An 18,599-nucleotide genomic window follows, 5' to 3' on the forward strand; every position below is an offset into this window, starting at 1 on the left:
CAATTTAGGCATCCTAATGGGGGGGGAGCCACCTTCTCAAAAATTGCCATTAAATAAATAAATTATTGATAAAAAAAAAAAAAACGAATTGTGGAGTTTTGTAAAACTAAAGGCCCTCGAGGAGTTAAATTTAAAAAAGTAATTTAAATTTGACATTTAGGTGGCTGTCAGTCACTTCTCTGACAGGTCTGCTTCCTCATCTTAGTTGGGGAAACTGAAACTGACAACATAAAAACTCACTCGGAAACATTGACTTTCACAACCCTGTGTGGCTGTGGTGACTGTGATCAGTCCTGACTGCAGGTGACATGTAGCAGAAATCTAGTATAGATGCCACAAACTTGTTTTTAATCATCTTGTGATCTACCGACGGACTGAATGTTGCAACTGTTTCTGCAGCGTTTGAGTTTTGTAATATAGAGCAAGTGTTATTGACACTAATAAGAGCTGCGAGTGTGTTACATTTCGCCTATGAAATGTAAAGCAGTGTTTTTTTTGAAGTGCTGGTTCCAATAATCTCAACAATTAATGTGAAAACATTTAACTTTTTCACTGAATTTAGTTTTTTTTTATTCTGACACAGATGGTCTGCTGCCACTCTGGCAGTAACACCCATGTAGCTCCTCACAAAATGGCGGCACATATTCTCATCTCGTTAGCTTTGACTGAGCTGGAGCTGTCCATTCCAGTGATCATTCAGATCTTTTAGAGTCGGGTTCTGAGGAGAAATTATGAACAACTGATATCCTACATGTCATCCATAATATGCATGATATCTTACATATTGAATGGCCTCATTTTTGGAAAAACAGATGTCAGTTCTGACCGGATTGATGAGATAACAGCTAGTCGAAGAAAGGCCAAAACAGATTACTTCCATCTTAAAACAGAAATCTCAAACATTTTACAAAATTACTCTGACCTAAATATTATATTTCTGCCAAAGTGCTCCGGGCTGCACTGAAACTGCTACAGCTAGCTTCTGTTGCCATCTTTGTTTGCAAATAATCACAAGCTTTTATGTAAATAACTGTGTAATGCCACACTGATGGCTGTGCAAAGGGTCTTTAAATCAGAATTAAACTCTTTTCCTCCAAACTAAGGTTGTTCACAGAGGTATAACATAAGAATTGTCAGTTTAACTTTGCAGCTAAAGAAAGTTAGACTAGAAAGTCTGTTGTCACCTTATATTGTGACTCTAAGGGTCCAGTTGCTTCTGAATAACTTAACTTGGTCTCAAATAGGAGTAAATTCTGTACTCTTGTCATTTCAGTGGTTTATAGGCTTTATTTATACCCTGGACTGAATAACAATAACATTGCAAAGTCAACCACAAATTTCAGTTTATTTAGAATTTAAAAATATATATGAACTGATGTAAATATACAGATGCAACAAACATAATGGGCAAAAGTGATGAAAGTTATTAAAATTCTGTCTGTGGGATTCAGGGCGCATGCGCAGGCTAACTTTTCCGCCTGCTAGCAGAGTTAGCCGTCAGGAGCTAACCGCCTCAGCAGCTGTCGGTTTCACTCAGTCTGTCAGTTCTAGCGCTGCCGGAATTTGCTTACCTCCTTTCTTCCCGTTGAACAAACAGAACAGCTGGGTGGTTGTTATTGTTTTTCTCCCCTTTTTCTTCGGGACCCAGCTGCTCGACCCCTGCGGGCCACCTGCGGTGTCATATAGTTGTCGCCGACCGTCACGACAGACAGAGAAGCCGTGTGGACATGGCCAGAGCAGAGCAAGTCCTGGTGCTGGAGCCGCAACACGAACTGAAATTCCGAGGTGACGTTGAGGCGGAGCTCGGGGCCGTAACTGGGGGGCGCTAACATTAGCCGCCTAGCCAGTCGCCGGATCTCCGTGTCCCGCCGTTGGCCTCCGCCCGTTGTGCTGTTATATTGTGATGTTTTAAAACGCGTAAATAAGGAAGCCTAAATTGTGTCCGCGGCTGGAGGCACGGCGCCGTGTGCGTGGACTGCAGCTAGCTAGCTGCGTTAGCATTTAGCTAACCTAACGGCTAGCTGTCATTGCAGCGTCAGGGCAGGCCCGACGTGTCATTTACTCCTAATTCCTCCTCAATTACTTTGTCTGACAGCATGTGAAACACTCCTATGTGGGCTAAAGTTAGTCGTTCTCACTCCTGTCGTTGTTGTTGTGATCACACGCCTGTCGAGAAGGGACTATTCCAGCATTTTCTACAATCCGGGAATCATTACTCAGCCTTATTAAAAAGCTTATTTCTCAACTATTTAAGCTAGAAACATCCGATTGAGAGGTTTACTCCTAACACGCAACACAATTCCTTCTCTGTGCCCGAAACGGAAACCACAGGCTGAGCAGCACAAATAATGTCTGTTTTAATCAGTGAACTGCTGTAGAAATGAGTCAAAATGATGCCCCTCTGGTTTCATTGAACCAAAACAGGAAAAGGCTGTGCACTGATTGATTATTGCAGAGCCTTGAAGACCGGGATGAGCAAGAAGATGCATACACCCAGTCAGTCAGGTTGTTCTAAACCAGGAATGGGCAACCCTAGTCCTCGAGGGCCACTATCCCGCATGTTTTACATGTTTCCCTGCTCCAACACACCTGATTCAGTGATTAAATCACCTCTTCATGTCCTGCAGAAGCCTGTGAATCACCCATTGATTCAAACCAGGTGTGTTGGAGCAGGGAAACTAGTAAAATGTGCAGGATAGTGGCCCTCCAGGACCAGGATCGCCCACCCCTGTTGTAAACTCCTTCTGAAATCGAGCAGAAACATCGACTAATTCATGCTTGAGTTGTATGTAAAGCGTGAGATTGGTCTGGTGTGAGAGAAAGACTACAATGCCACACAAGCAAAAGGAAAACATCAGTCATTTAGTACTTCTATTTGCTCAGGGTGAGGCAGATGATGCTGCTGTTCTCACGGTTTTAATGTTTGATTTATATTTTTTTTAGCGGAAGCTCCGTGGAGTCCCTCAGAAACACACACACACACACTGTGGCTGACTCCTTCTCAGATTATTTACAGGTCAAGGTGGACTGCTGTAAGACTGAACCTAGGCTCACTTCCGGCTTCTCTCTGTCCTCCTCAGGCCCGTTTACGGACGTCATCACCGCCACCCTGAAGCTCACCAACCCCACAGACAGAAATGTGTGTTTCAAAGTCAAGACGACTGCTCCTCGCAGATACTGCGTGCGCCCGAACAGCGGTGTCATTGATTCGGGAACCTCCGTAAACGTTTCTGGTTTGTCATCATTTTTTGTTCTGAGTTGTGATTTAGTTGGAGTTCAACAAAGGTGCAGACTGATGGTGGAGCACCGTGCAACAGCCCTGAAAAATTGTTTTACCGTCATATTGTTCGTGCTTCCTGCAAGCAAAGCAGTAAGGTCCAATCAGATTAGTGTAGTTCCACTTATAGAGCAGTTATGCTGCTATGAGAGCAAGCTTGTATTGTGTTTCAGCTCCAAAATAAATAATTTATCCTCCATCGTTTTATATAGCCGCTTTGGCCTGAGATAATGTTTAGAAATCGCTGAGAAGCTCTGAGAATCTTTGCAGAAAGACTTTTAAATAACTACCCAAAGCAAAAATGTTATTAAATTAGACATGCATCTAATGAACTGTTGCAGATGTCAGGTAACTGGTGATGTGAGAATCTAATAAATGCCCTATGATATGAAGAGTTTTACAGATTTGTGTGACGGGAGACGCTGTCTGCATTGTCATTTACTCTGAATCAGTGCTGAAACCTGTCGGAGCGAGCTGTTAACTTGGTTCGTCGGGTGCATCGTAAATCTGATGGGCGCCGGTGTTTTTGGACGTTGTGTGAACCTCGTCTTCTCTGCTCCTCCGCAGTGATGCTGCAGCCGTTCGACTACGACCCCAACGAGAAGAGTAAACATAAATTCATGGTGCAGTCCATGCTGGCTCCCAGAGACATGACCGACATGGAAGGAGTTGTGAGTGTTGGAGCACGAGATTTGATGCTTTTTGTAAAAAAAAATACAAAAATAAGCACGTTTTAAAGTGAACCTTCCGACCTCTGCTTTTTATGGCGCACTGCGCTCGATGCGCCGTATTCCAGCCACCTTTTATCTAAGAATGTAATCCTGTTTAGCATTTCTGTGCAGGGTTTACTGCTGTGAAGCTGAAAAAGCACGACTGAAATGTAACCAAATCCTCTCCTTTCTGTTTTTTCTGTTCTTTTCTGCAGTGGAAGGAGGCAAAGCCTGAGGAGTTGATGGATTCAAAGCTGAGATGTACATTTGAAATGCCTCTAGAAAATGATAAAACTGTAGGTTTAAACTAACATATTCACTTATTTGTTTACTTGTCGCTCACAATGGTCACCTTTTGTCACAGCCACAGATTTATTACAGCTTTTATTTCAGTCATCTTCACCTTTTTACAGTGAAAGAAGAGTGAAAGGTTTTCAGTAAACTTTATCCGTTGTTTATATTCAGTGTTCGGTCCATCAGCAGCACGCCGTCGTGTCACCATTACATGATTTATTTGCTATTCGTTTCTAATTTTCTCTCACTCCATGTCTCGTGTCTGCACGTCTCCTCATTTTACTGTTCTCGCTCTCATCCCACCGACCACCCCGCCCTCATTCTCTCCACAGCATGAGAGCGAAAGCATCAAAACTGTGTCTTCCTCTGCCTCTGTTAAGACCGAGCACTCCGCGCTGCCCAAGTCGGCCAGCGCCTCGCTGGATGACGGCGAGGTGAAGAAGATCATGGAGGAGTGCAAGCAGCTGCAGATGGAGGTGCAGAGGCTACGGGAAGAAAACAAACAGATCAGGGTGAGACGCGCCGAAACCAACGAGCGTCTTCTGCTGCAGACAACACATTAAAGCAGACGAGCTCGTTAATTATCACATTCGATTTATAATAAACTAAAAGAATAGAATAAGTTTGGATCCTAAAACCAATTTAATTGAAACCAGCTGCTTTCATGGAGTCAAATCCGGGATTCTGCAGCTAGTTCTGCATATATATATTGGATAGAAATGAGTCATCTCTATATTAGATGGCCACTATTACAGTTTTTGGAGTTTATGATGGCAGCTTGTGTGAGACGTTCCACTCCCCAAAAAGTCGGAGCTCGCCTCAGACCATCCGAATCCATGTTTATGAAACCGTCACCAAGGCTGCAGTTCAAGGTTAAAAGGTGCAGATGTGGAGGGTTTATTTTAGCATAATGTCAAGTTCGTATTTCCTGAAAGCTGGGGGAGTTTGTGCTCTGAGCCGGTTTGTGCGTCTGACTCTTGTTCCTCCCAGGAGAACGACGGCCTGCGGAAGAGAAAGGTGACACCGATGGCTTCTCACTCCAACACCATGGCAGCCATGACGAAGGACGAAGGCCTGAGCACTCGCGTCCTGGCGTTATGCTTGCTCTTCTTCGTGATCGGAGCCATCATTGGCAAGCTGGTCCTGTAGAGACAAACGGAGCAGGGACGGACGGATGGACGGACACCGTGCTCTGAAGGGCACGTACCAATGACGGCAACGGGGGATGTCTTCTGGGTCTATGTTAATCTGTTTTCTTGTTTTCTTCAACATTTAAGGCAGTACTTTATGATGGCATGTTTGGATGAAAAATCACTGAAGGTGTAAAAAGAAAACAAAGGAAGGCAGTCCCAGGTTAAAGCACGAGGGTGAGCTTTTTGTGTCACAAGTCTGGCTTTTTGTTTCTTTTTCTTTTTGTTTAAATAATCACTTGTGATCTTTTTTTCCATCCTCCTCTCTTTCCTAAATGATCTTCCCCGGCTTGCACAGGTAACAGTTATTGGTGTGGAAGTGGCTTCACACTGGCTGAATGTTTTAAGTCTTTCATCGATTCTTAAGTTTTAAAGCTCCTCGCTCACGTGTGTCTAACTTTAGATAATGTTTCTTCCACTCATCACTGATAATCTACCAAGAGAGGCGAACAAAGCTGATCAGTGAAAGACCTTTTTATTTTATTTTTTAAAGCAAACTTAATGTATTGTCTTCTAAACCGTTTGTGGTCAGAATATATAAATATATACATATGTATACTGTATGTATGAGCCAGTAGGAGCTGCTGGTGTGTGTCTTGTTGATTTTGCTTTCTGCAGGAGTGCTGATGTGACTGAGATGTTTTTATGTGAGGAGGGAGGTTGCATAAGATGAAATTTAAAACAAAGGAAGAGGGCTGGCATAAAACAAAAGCTGTCCTGTATATGACAGGAAAAAAAAATTAAAAGGGGGGTGGGGGGTGGAGTTGCTTGTTGAAAATCATGATCAAAACTTTCAATGATCTCAGTTGCTGTCCAGACCAAGAAATCTGTCTCAACTCATTAAAAGTCCATTTCCTGGGCCACTAATAAAATTGTGACCTGAAGTTATTATAGTACATCTATGCTGCGCGCTGAGGTTCAGAGATCACATCAGGCTAAACTTAAAATCCACGGCCGGTCATGCAGAACCAACTTATGTTTTTAATAAACACGGTATGTAACAAACTTCTTGCCTACCTTGTCTATTTTTGCCCAAAGAGGATTAAATTGGTCTCCAGTAAACCACCACTGTCCTTTGCTTCTTCTGTATTTTATCACGCAGAATGCTTCTGCTATATTCAGACGCTCTAAATTAATTTAGGCACGCCGCAGCCTGCATGAAATGGCCTGGGTTTAGTTTTACTGTTGTTTTCTTGAGTGCTGACGAGGTAAAACAGGAGCTGTGTTTGTCAGAAGGGACCATCTTGAGTCTTGATTTATCCTTTTTGTTTTTAATCATCCTTTCCTTTCTGTTTCCTGTTGGGCTCTGCTGCTTGTGAGATGACGCAGCTATCACGCGCTTATCTCTGTGAACTTGGTTGTTAAGAAAAATAATAATAATTCTTAAAAAAAACACATTTTTTTGTTGCCTGAAGGAGCTCAGGGAGCGGAGACACTTGGATGTGGGTGTCTGTGAGGGCTGACCTGTACACTACATTTAACAACAAGAAGGAAAAAAAAAAGGTTTCAGATCACTCCTGCATCTATAGTCACAACAGTGTAATCATTCTCATTGGATACTCTTTTATATGTACATAAAAATACTCAAAATTAACATACTGTTACAGAAGAAAATAATTGAACGGCAACCATGGATCATGTAGCATCAAAATGAATTAAAATGCATAAACCCCGACTGTTGCTTGTCTGTGGTTTATTTGTTCATAGTAGATTTAAGTCCATTCTGTGTCTGTGGGGATCGTGAAACAGTTTAATTGCACCAAATTTGACGCTTTATAGTGGAATCACTAAGGAAAATTCAAGGGAATTACACGTTTCAGCCACATGATGGAGCCAAAAAGACGAGAGGCAACGCCCACTTCTGTTGTCTAGCAACTGACGTCATCAGGCCTATCCAGGAAGTAGAAAAAACATCAACAATCCTCCCAGGTCGGGGCGAGCTGTCGGACCAGCTAAAGCCTAAATCTTCCCCCGGAGGTCCGTTCTGTTCGGCCGGTTTCACAGCGAGGGTTCAGTGGCGCTCCGGACATGTCGCTGTTTGGCAAGATATTCGGAGGGGGAGGAAAAGGAGGAAAGGGACCGAGCCCTCAGGAGGCGATCCAGAAACTCCGCGAGACGGAGGAGATGCTAACGAAGAAGCAGGAATTTCTGGAGAAAAAGATCGAGCAGGAGCTGCAAATTGCGAAGAAGAACGGCACGAAAAACAAAAGAGGTGAGACGCGGGGCGGTTTATCCCCTGTTGGCTTAAGTTTCATCTACGTCTGTCGGCAGCCCGAAGCCGAAACGGCGGCTAGGACGTTAGCCTCGGAGGCTAAAGTCCCCCCCGAGCTGTCGGAACTGTTAGCAGCCTCACCTCACGCGTTTCTCCCGGCCCACACCCAGGGGACCGAGCTGAGAGGCTTATTGGTTCATAGAGTGGAGAAGTTGGGTAAATTTCTCATTTTCGGGACTAATATCAGAGAACTGCCTCGATATGTTGCCTGATAGTCTTTCCCTTGTTTCATTTACAGCTGATTGAAGGTGTGAAGCAGCTCCTGGTGACAAATTAATAATAAATCCATCGTTACAGAGTCAGAGGACAAGGGTTGAGCTCTGTACCTTTTATCAACACCTCCCATCACTGTTATATAAGCTCTTTGTTTTATTAATAAGTTTAGTTTAAATCGCCCCTAAAGCAAAAACAACAAACTAAAATGGGTATTTGAGATTACTGATGGGGAGGAAATATGATTAAAATTACACCTTAAGACCTAAAGTGGATGTTATTACTTGTGTGTTTGTATATTGACCTAGTACTATAAATACTATTGACTTTGCTGAGTGTGTGTGAGGTGTGTGTGTGTGGCATGAAAACACACCTAACACCTGTGTGTATTTTTTTGTTCCGGCTCAACAAAAGGTTGACATCAGCCCAACATGACACACATGGGTTCGTGCTGGTCAGGTGACCGCTGTGGCTGAATGATTAATACTTTCCATTTTTTTTCTCTTCTTCTATACAAGACCTATAGTTCCCAGTGCTTTAAATAGTCACCCAGTTCCTGGTAATCCTGAGATTGTAAATTAGAGAACAGCCTCTGGTTTACTTCTCATTCAGGAGACTCATTATTATTATTATTATTAAAGTAGAGAAGCCACAAAGCGTCACCTGTTAACACAAGTAATGAGAACACAAGAGGTTAATTAAATACATTAAACTCATTAAACTAGCAGTTGGGTTGAACTGAGGGGCTTTCTGTGTGCTTTGGGTTATTTATACAGCATCAAATAACCTTGATTTAGAAAAGTAAACAAGTTTCATGTCGCCCAGTTTCATTCAGCTCCATCAAATTTAATTTAATTTGTCGAGATTAGAAAGCTAATTTAAAAAAACGCAGAACAGCCTGACTGGAAAGGAAAACTAGTTTTTCTGCTTTTTAATCTGCGAGTGAAAACAAATAAAGGTCAGAAAAACCTGTTTTATTTGTAAGTTAAAATAAATCCCTTGAGCAGAAATAAATTCAGTTTTTTTTTTACAGTGAAACTGTAAATGAGGATGATTTGTGTGTTTCTGGAGGTTTGAGATTCAAAACCAATAAGTTCTGTTTTATTTTAATTTAGAAAAAGAAAAATTAACTCATTCTGCCACTTATATGTTCGAGTCATTTTACAAGACATTACAAAATAAATGTAGTCCAGGGGATGTTGGATGAGATTTTATTACATTTATCACCACTTTTGTTGCAAACTAACACCTAAACATCAGACACAATTCTTCCTAAAAATAATTCAATTCCATTTTTCAGATTTTTTTTTTTTTCAAATGATTGAACTATAACAAGCCATCCTTCTGCCTCTTGACAGTGACACAATAATAAGCTTTAAGCTGTCGAAACAAATGCAGACAGGTTATATTTAGCACTTTAACCGTTTTCTCGGCTGCCCTGACCCCTTTTTTCTCTCCGCCTTTCCCTCCTCAGCGGCGCTGCAGGCTTTGAAGCGAAAGAAGCGCTACGAGAAGCAGCTCGCTCAGATCGACGGCACGCTGTCGACCATCGAGTTCCAGAGGGAGGCCTTGGAAAACGCCAACACCAACACTGAAGTGCTGAAGAACATGGGCTTCGCCGCCAAGGCCATGAAGTCTGCCCATGAAAACATGTAAGAGCGGAAACCGCCCTGACTGTTGGGTCAGCTGAGCTCAGATGAGATGAGATGATGCAAACGTGATCAACAGAGGGGGATTACTTTAATCATTAACTAGCTCAAAAGATTGAAGACGTTGTGCTTCAACAAGTTTGATGCTGCTATTCTCTTGTAACGAGCTTTTGTTAATAGACAGCTCTGTCATTTTTAAAGCTGGAAAAGTTTGGGTGTTTTCCCTTTTTTTTTTTTTTTTTTTTTTCTAGTCATGACAGTTTACTGACAGCTCAGGACTCAGCAGTAGGACTTTAAGTGTTTTATCTCAATTATATGTTTTAAACTCTGCACACAACCTGAGCGCTCCCTGAACTCAGAAACGGCTCAAACTGCAGGGTGGACAGTTGTAGTGGTTGTGAAACTGGGACATTTCAAAACGGCTTTGCGTCCCCCCTCCCCCCATCTGTAACAGATGAAGCTGTTGAGGAGGGACATGACTGAACCCTTTTGTTGTTTTTTTTCTCCTCGCTTTGTTTCAGGGACATCGACAAGGTGGACGACTTGATGCAGGGCATAACGGACCAGCAGGAGCTGGCTCAGGAAATCTCTGACGCCATCTCCAAACCTGTCGGCTTCGGAGAGGAGTTTGACGAAGTGAGTCTGAACAAACGGTTGCTGAACGTCTCATTTTGGGACGCGGTAAAAACTCCTGCTTTGGGCTGAGCTCTCAAACACCCGAGTCAGACGGAAGGGTGGACTGAAAGTGTCCGAGGGTTGTTGTGGTGGAGCACAGTTCAGCTTTAGTCTCTTTAAAAACGGTTATTTTCTGTAACGAGGCATTACTCCGCCTGCCAAATTGGCCTCAGTTTTATTCAACATAATGACAGCTGCTGGTTTTAAGTCGCTGCGATGATGTCACATCTTCTGAATATTCTCTTTCTCAAACTCTCAGTCAAGTTGGGCGTTTTATTCAGGTTTCAGAAGACAAGCGCCTGATCTGACTCCTGTTAGTCTGTTAAGTCTAACTTCGAGGGGAAACAAATCCTCTTAAAGTCTCTGAGCCTCTTCTTCTGCTGCAGTCGGTTCTGGTTTTAATCGTGGACTTTTATTACTTTCTCTTTGAGGATGAGCTGCTGGCAGAGCTGGATGAGCTGGAACAGGAAGAGTTGGACAAAAACCTGCTGGAGATCGAGGGACCGGAGAACGTCCCCCTCCCCAATGTGCCTTCTACTTCACTACCTTCCAGACCCGGTAGGAGTCCTGTGTCCTGCGTGGAGCCGTGTTTGTTAGTTTAAACGATCAAGTCGAAGTGTTTATTTAAAAGTCAGGTTTAAAAAAAAAAAAAAAAAATTTTTGTGGTTTCTCGCTTGGCAGACGCAAATTGTGAATTTAAGTAGTGCTAGATCGCTAACTTTTGGTCACGGCTGTTTGTCTCCGTCTCAGAACTCAGATTTCTCTTTTCATCCCCTTTAATAGCCCGGAAAGAGGAGGACGAGGATGACATGGAGGACCTGCAGCGCTGGGCGATGGAAGCCATGTAAACACAGCATCACACCTTCACCGAGGGGGACCGCGTGGAATGAACTGACAGGATGTTGAGTGTTTCTTGTGTGTTTGAGGAGAGTTGACTGTCTACTTTGTGTAACACTACAGATAAGCGACAATGCTGTACTCTTTTTCTTTTTCTTGCCCCCCATCCCACACACACACACACAAAGCAGAGACCCGCCGCACACAAAGCAGAGACCCGCCGCCGGTGCTCAGTAAGGGTCTCTCATCAAGTCGCCGTTTTAAGAGTCCCCTGCTCACTTGTACCCTCAGAATTTTAACCTCGGTGGTCCTGGAAGCAGTCAGGAGCGTTTCAGAGAAAGTGGAGCTCCCAGAACATCGTCGGTGTTCTGAGTTCTGAGCTGTGGCCGTTGTTGTTAGCATCACTGCTCGGGAGCTAAATCCTCAAAAGATCTATTTCCAAACGTGTTTGTGTTGTTTATCTTGCTGGATATCTACCCCTCCCCTCTTTTTCTGTTTGTTTGAAAAGAGTAATCCCCTTTTTTTGCTTTGTCTGTTCTGCTATTGAAACGGAAGCATGCAGCGGGTGAAGACTTCACCAGGCCGTGCGTTTCGCCTGAATCCTCCCGTTTAGTTTCGAGCTGCGCGCTTTCGCCCTCCTCGCCTCCTGTCGCCATTTGTTGCGACCACCCGTCTCCCAGAAGCCGTTCTCACCAGTGATTCTTGTTATATTTGGTGTAAATATCTCAACCGTGTCTCCTTATTTGTTTACTGTAAATCCCTGAGAGGTTCTGTCGAGATTGTGTGACGCATGTGGGAAAAGTCACAACAGAGATCGCACCGCAGCTACGAAGAGAGATGTTTAACCTAACACTTTTATCTGCTCTGTCTGTCTTTGTCCTTCCCATAAAGGTTTTGTTTGAAATTGTATATTGTTTAAAAAAACAAAAATAGGTATAATAAACTATTGTCACACCTTATTAACTGTGTCCAGAGGGAGAAGGTGATTTACAAAAAAGGATGAATAATATCGTCGATCCACAACACCTGCATCTTGGAGTTTAGAGTTAAATCCTTTAGTTTTTCAAAGTCCTGATGTAAGTTTTTTTTACATTAAAAGAAGAATAACACAAGGACGGATGAACGAGCATGTTTGCATTTCTATGTTTTATTTATCCAGATGAGAATATTATTTGCAGAATCATTAAAATGTTTTCAATTCTTTCGCTGCAGTGGGAACTTTGTTTTTTCACGTGTTCGTTCTCTGGTCTAATGTCAAAGATTTTACTTTGAAATGAACTCATTCAAGCCCTGTCTGCGGTGGCAGAACCAGAACGTGGCATTAAATGTTCACCATCAGGTAAATCATCTGGTAAATTATTGTTTTATTTATTAAACAGTTGTACAGATTAAAGAGCAGTGATCCCTAAAGCTTTCAACCATTTTAGATGCAAGGAAAATAGTACTTTCAACATTAACGTGGTTCACATAAATTTATCTTGAGGTCCTTTATTTATTATTCCATACTGACTTTTTCCTTGAATCTAAACGTGTCCTTTTCCAATGAATACTTATAATTCATAAAAAAAAGTTGCCTGGCCAAAATGTCTCCAGCATTTCATTCCCATGACACGACGGAGGGAATGGCGAAGGTTCCCAGACCTTTGTGCACCCGGCCAACTTCGTCAGCTCTTCCCTGGAGGTCGCAGCGGCGCCCCCAATCCAGCCGAGAAATAAAGCATCTCCTCCTGTGGCAGATGCTCCGAACAAAATGTTTCTGCTTTTGACTTACAGAACAACAAGTTGCAGAGACTCATGACCCAAACTATATTGCTGTAATGTACAAATACAGCTAATAAACCATTTAATAGCTTCCTCAAACATTATTTCAGCTTTTATGCATCTTTGACCATTTTTTTTCCTCACTTCGTAACAGTTAAGGCTATGCTATTTGCAATCAGTTTTAAAGTTTGTTTTATTTCCGTAGATCTTCTCAAGACCCCACACTTTGTGTTGCATGATCCCAAAACTTTGGGAACCACTGCCCTAAACACTTTCTCCAGAAGGTCCTGATCTGGTGCCCAAATTACCTCAACTGACTAAATTAATAGTTTTCCTAACAAACACCTAATGAGTTCATAGGTAGGTAAACAATCACTTGTAGTGTATTGGCCAGGACAATGTTCAAGAGCAAGGTTCAGTTTCCCAATGTTTGTTTTCATCAGGAGTCAGCAGCTTTTCATTGTGATTTAATTTCAGCTCAAAAGCCACGATCCTTAGGTCATCACCACTGTCCAATGTAGTTGTAGTTACAACACACACATAAACAAAATAAAAAGTTTACTTTTCCTCACATAAAACCAACAACAAAGCCATTAAAACCTCAAACTAACTAACTAAATAAAATTCAGAATCCCATTGCACAGCGGATATAACAAACAATTAAATCTGCAATTTTAATTCATTTATAAAAACATCCACAAACACATATTTGTAAATTTAGAATGGTTTTTAAAATGTTGAAACTGGAATTTTCCTGTGGATATTAAAGCTAAAAGAGCAACGCATAAGAACACAAAACAAAAAATATATATAAATCCTAAATTTTACTGCACTAATTTAGCTACACTTTTATCTACAACAGTTTATTCTTGAACACCCAGGTGCCGTCGCGTAGAAAGTGCGTAGGAAGTTGGCTGGTTCGCGCCTGCGCACCAAGGTCCAACGCGCACGTCGCGTCGAAAGTGCGTAGGGAGTTGGTTGGTTCGCGCCTGCGCACTGAGATCTAACGCTGATGCAAGAAATATATTACGGCGCAGAGGTGTGGAACAGCTCGAGGGATAAAAAGTAGCCTGAACTCCCTTTATACCCTCTCGCAAACATGTCAGGAGACGAGGTAAGTCATCTCAGGTTACCCGTTGTTCAGCCTGTGTCGATGTTGGGGTTGAAGTTTGTTGAATTTCCGAGCCGTCTCGTTGTTGAGGATGACTTTGGGCCTCTCTGCAGCGCCGTCAGTGGGAGCAGCTCTCGCATGGCTGCAGTAGCTAACAGCGGCCCGAGTGACCAGGTTGTCAATAAATCAATAAAAAATAACCACTATGCCGCCGTGTAGCGTCTTGTCTCCCGGTGTACGTGACGGATATCTACCCGGGAAGTCGCCGCCTAGCAGCTGTTGATGAGTTAAACTCTGCTCCAGGTTCTTAAAAACCACTGCGATGCTAACATGTTAGCTCGGTGTAATTTCTAACAAAACCTTGTTTTGGTATTAAAATTAAAAACCATAAACATCGACTTAAAATCCCAAAATACATATATTTCAACGGTATTACGACAGATCTGGTGCCAGGCGCTGAAAAAGATAAAATAATCGACATTTTCTTATCTTTACTGATGACTGTAGAGAGAAATGTCCACAGTTCAGGTCACCCAGAAAACATATTTCAGACACTTGCATAATATGAGTTTGTTGAGATTAGGATTAAGCTCACTGCTCCTGTAGTTGTGAAATTATTGCCAAACTATAGAGCATCCTCAATGATGTTCAAGCTGCCAATCTGACAAAGTCACATTTTAGCATAAAACTTAAAAATTAAAATACTTAAAGAGATATTTTTAATTCATCTTATCTATATAGCAACCCCAATTCACTGATTCGTTGACTGACTCATTCAGAGTAAAGACGTGGTCAGTTTGACCTCCAGCAGTCTAAGCTTGTAGCAGCATAGGAAACCCAAGCTGACCCTAACTATGGAATTTATTTAAAAAGGAAAGCCTTAAGCCTAGCCTTAAAAGCAGACCGGGAGTCAGCCTCACATACAAAAACCAGAGGTCTGTTCCTCAAGAGAGAGGAACCCGAGAACTGGAAGCTCTGCCTCCCATTCTTCTTTTGGAAACTCTAGGTACCACAAGTAAACCTGCAGTCTGAAAGCAAAGTGCTCTATTAGGAAAATATGGAACAGTAAGATCTTTAATATAAGACGGAGCTTGGTTATGCAGGTGGAGGGGAAGCGGACCTGGTAACATTTTTAAAGTGGGGCTTAAAAGATGTCCTGGATTTTCATACAGATCCACTTATTGTTTTTCAGATTAAGTGGTTAATGGGCTTAAATTCAGTGAGGTAACATGTGGAAGTTCTATTTATGAGCTCAAATTAGAACCTAAAGAATTGTGCTGTCAGCAGCTGTAAAGCTTTTTTTTTTCCTTTGCTTCCTTTTTTCTTTAGATGATCTTTGATCCCAACATGACCAAGAAGAAGAAAAAGAAGAAGAAGCCCTTCATGCTGGACGAGGAGGGAGGAGAAGGGGTCGGAGGAGGAGAGGAGACTAAAGAGGTGGAGGCGAAGGAGGCAGAGCTGGAGGTCGGAGATGAAAAGGAGCTGGATATGGATGAAGATGAAGGCAGGAAAAAAGGTTAGAAGGAAAACGGATGTTTCAACCTACACTCTCAAAGACGTTTAACTGTGCGTTACCTCCGTGGCAGCATCAGGCCGAAGCTCAACGGGCTTTGTGTACATTTTCTAGAACCGTCTGATGATTTGAACGACCTGAACTTCCTCAACCAGAAGAAAAAGAAGAAAAAACCTAAAAAAGTGTTTGATAACGATGTAGAGGAGGGATTAAAGGTAAGTTGCTGCTAAGCTGGAATTCACCCTCCTGCTCTTACTTATATGATCATTTTACTGTCTTATTTGCATTCACGTTGCCTGTAGCCGTCATTTTCTGCTAAAACTTCACCTTTTCTGGTTTAAACCAGGAGCTGAAAATCGAAGGGGAGCAGACGGAGGCACTGGAGGAGGACAACCTGGATTTGATGCTTCCCACCAAAAAGAAGAAGCCGCCAAAGAAAGTGGACTTTGATGAGGGAGAGCTGTTGGAGATCGACGACGGTAGATATAAAAACATCTCCTCTTTTTAAAATTTTTCAAACTGGAAGGAGGTGTGTGTGTAACAACACAATTTGCTCGTTAACGTTAGCAGCGCAGGAGGATGAGGAGAGCAAAAACAATGACGGGATCTCATTCAGCCCCTCTTCGGGACCGGCGTGGGCCGGCTCAGAAAGAGACTACACCTACGATGAGGTAAAAAGAAGGGGGGAAAAACTTAAAATAAATGCTAACCAGCCTGAGAAACTCTGACACGCTGACACGTTTCTGTCTCAGCTCTTAAATAGAGTCTTTAACATCATGAGGGAAAAGAACCCCGACATGGTGGCTGGAGAGAAGAGGAAGTTTGTGATGAAGCCGCCTCAGGTGGTCCGAGTGGGAACCAAGAAAACCTCCTTTGTCAACTTCACAGACATCTGCAAACTGTGAGTCACGGCCACCAGTCAGACCTTATTCACACGCAGGCCTGGCTTTGTGGAAGCTTTTTATTTACGACGGATTTCACGCCCTTCTTCACAGGTTGCATCGTCAGCCTAAACATCTCCTCGCTTTTCTACTGGCTGAGCTGGGAACGAGGTATGTCTTTCGTATCTATGATGTGGAGGATTACTTCTGAGGTTCTTCTTCACCTAAGTGAAAGTTGCTGATTTGTCTTTTTGTCTGTTAACAGTGGCTCGATAGACGGAAACAACCAGCTTGTGATTAAAGGCAGATTTCAACAGAAACAGATAGAAAATGTGTTGAGAAGATATATCAGTAAGTTGGAAATGAATCATTTTGTTGACTGAAATTTGCTCTTGTTACATTTACAAATTTAAAGACATTTAGCCATTACTTTGGTCACTGTCCCATATCTGCAAACAAACAGGTAAGGCATTAAACCGAGGCAGTTTGATGTTTCTGTACGGAGAACATCCCACGCGTTCATAGTGATTTCCTGTGTGCCGCGGTGTTAAACAGTCCTCTGTCTGTCTCTTTCAGAGGAATATGTGACGTGTCACACCTGCCGCTCCCCGGAGACCATTCTGCAGAAGGACACTCGTCTTTATTTCCTTCAGTGTGAGACGTGCCACTCTCGCTGCTCTGTCGCCAGCATCAAGACTGGTTTCCAGGCTGTGACGGGCAAGAGAGCGCAGCTCCGCGCCAAAGCCAACTAAAGGCCATGAAAACTGGGCTCCCCCTCTTCTTTCGGCCTCTTTGTTTTTTGTTTTTTTTCCTCTCCCTCAGAAGGGCCGAAGCTGGAGTCGGGCGCCTCCATTGATTTGCTTAAAGGACTCTGAATCGAACTGCGGGAGGGTTCGGCTGTTTAGTTGCCTGAAGAAGCAGGCAGGGAGTGAGAGTTTGAAACCAACAGGAAGGGTTCAGGTGCTGTAAGAAGATGATGCTCAGCAGATAAAATGTTTGGTTTGTTTGCCTGACGATCCCTCCGCCTGCCAGGTTGTTTTTTTTTTCTTTCAATTTGCTGTGATTTATCTTTTATTGTCATGAAGAAAAATCTGGTCGACCACAGCTCGGATCTTCTTTCTCTTCACACACACCCGACGTGAAAACATTTTCACCTCACTCTCAGACAGATTGTCCTAAATTAAGCTTATTTTACATTAAGAGAACATTGCTTTTTTTTTACGTGCTGCCACTTCTTTGCTCTCCAACTCGTTGCTAAACTAAAAGGTTTTTTTTTTTTTGTTTTTTTTTTAGTCCGGCACACATCACAACATTTGTTAGTGTAGAGGTTTTCATACAAAGCTGCTCATGGTTTTACAGAAGATGGTGGCAAAAACAAACATCTTGGACTGAAAAAGAAGAGACCGCGGTTAAAACGACTGATATGGTGACAGTGTCTAAGACAGAAATAGAAACTATACCATGTGTTTTTGAGTGCTTTTGTAGCATTGACTTCTGGTTAATTTTTATGAAACTAATTAGACTGGAATATTTTGAAGATAATAAATTTTGTCAAAAAAAGAGCAGGTTTTCTTGAGCTAATGCTAGATTCCCCCTCCCCCCTACTATTGAGGATAAAAATAAAATAAAAAAAAATACATGTAAGCACTGCTTTTTTCCAGTGTGGTTAAATAAAATGACACCACATAGCTTGGATATAAAGATAAATCTTGTGATGCAGGTTGAATGATCGTTCTGCTCCTGTTCGTGACTCGAGGTCTGATGAGCCATTTTAAAAACCTGAATTTTTACTTAAATAAATTTTCTCTCTCCATCATGTGTCCGTGTGTTTCTTTGTCTCAATAGATTTTAAGCAATGTATGACAAGTTTCCTTTAGAAAATATTTTGTGTTGGCTGTGTCCAAGGCAAAGGCCATGATGTTGCTTTTTAGGGGGAGAATCTCCAGTTCTTTATGGTATTTTCTTGTTTTTGAAATTTACTTTAAACAGCCTTTATTCTGTGATTCTTGATGCTGCTCCGACATGTCATTTAACAGGCGTCTTGATGTTAAGGTTTTGTTAGTATACATCTTGTAATCCTGACATTTGTATAATGGTGAAGTAAACGATAAAACAATAAAGAAAATAATCAATTCAAAAGCTGGATAAATATTTTAACACCAGAAGGTGTACAGCCAAGCAGTAGTTGTAATTTAAAAGAGTAAGGAATATGCGAA

At 42.3% G+C, this 18,599-nt stretch overlaps 3 protein-coding genes across 5 annotated transcripts; all 3 read left to right on the forward strand.

The window, feature by feature from the left end:
- Window positions 1–1,470: 1,470 nt before the first annotated feature.
- LOC108236820 (vesicle-associated membrane protein-associated protein B/C) lies at window positions 1,471–7,146 on the forward strand. 2 transcript variants are annotated; one of them, XM_017417812.3, is made up of 6 exons: window positions 1,471–1,785; window positions 3,081–3,233; window positions 3,845–3,948; window positions 4,203–4,283; window positions 4,662–4,793; window positions 5,272–7,146. In XM_017417812.3, the coding sequence occupies exons 1-6, from the start codon at window positions 1,728–1,730 to the stop codon at window positions 5,428–5,430; spliced, it is 687 nt and encodes a 228-aa protein (XP_017273301.1). In that variant the 5' UTR covers window positions 1,471–1,727; the 3' UTR covers window positions 5,431–7,146. The 2 variants fall into 2 exon arrangements, with proteins under 2 accessions (XP_017273301.1, XP_017273300.1); XM_017417811.3 differs by having other exon boundaries at window positions 1,473–1,785; window positions 4,614–4,793.
- A 207-nt stretch (window positions 7,147–7,353) lies between these two features.
- On the forward strand, window positions 7,354–12,328 carry LOC108236821 (charged multivesicular body protein 4c). The gene is made up of 5 exons (XM_017417813.3): window positions 7,354–7,683; window positions 9,431–9,608; window positions 10,127–10,241; window positions 10,712–10,838; window positions 11,064–12,328. The coding sequence occupies exons 1-5, from the start codon at window positions 7,500–7,502 to the stop codon at window positions 11,126–11,128; spliced, it is 669 nt and encodes a 222-aa protein (XP_017273302.1). The 5' UTR covers window positions 7,354–7,499; the 3' UTR covers window positions 11,129–12,328.
- Window positions 12,329–13,835: 1,507 nt separating this feature from the next.
- Window positions 13,836–18,196, forward strand: eif2s2 (eukaryotic translation initiation factor 2, subunit 2 beta). Of its 2 annotated transcripts, none has more exons than XM_017417570.3 (9): window positions 13,836–13,992; window positions 15,319–15,505; window positions 15,617–15,717; window positions 15,849–15,981; window positions 16,070–16,173; window positions 16,255–16,403; window positions 16,498–16,554; window positions 16,649–16,734; window positions 16,960–18,196. In XM_017417570.3, exons 1-9 carry the CDS (start codon window positions 13,978–13,980, stop codon window positions 17,133–17,135), a joined length of 1,008 nt encoding a protein of 335 aa, XP_017273059.1. In that variant the 5' UTR covers window positions 13,836–13,977; the 3' UTR covers window positions 17,136–18,196. The 2 variants fall into 2 exon arrangements, with proteins under 2 accessions (XP_017273059.1, XP_017273060.1); XM_017417571.3 differs by having other exon boundaries at window positions 16,073–16,173.
- Window positions 18,197–18,599: the final 403 nt, after the last annotated feature.

The sequence above is a fragment of the Kryptolebias marmoratus genome, linkage group LG8 (assembly GCF_001649575.2).
Source record: "Kryptolebias marmoratus isolate JLee-2015 linkage group LG8, ASM164957v2, whole genome shotgun sequence".
In the NCBI taxonomy this organism is placed as follows: domain Eukaryota; kingdom Metazoa; phylum Chordata; class Actinopteri; order Cyprinodontiformes; family Rivulidae; genus Kryptolebias; species Kryptolebias marmoratus.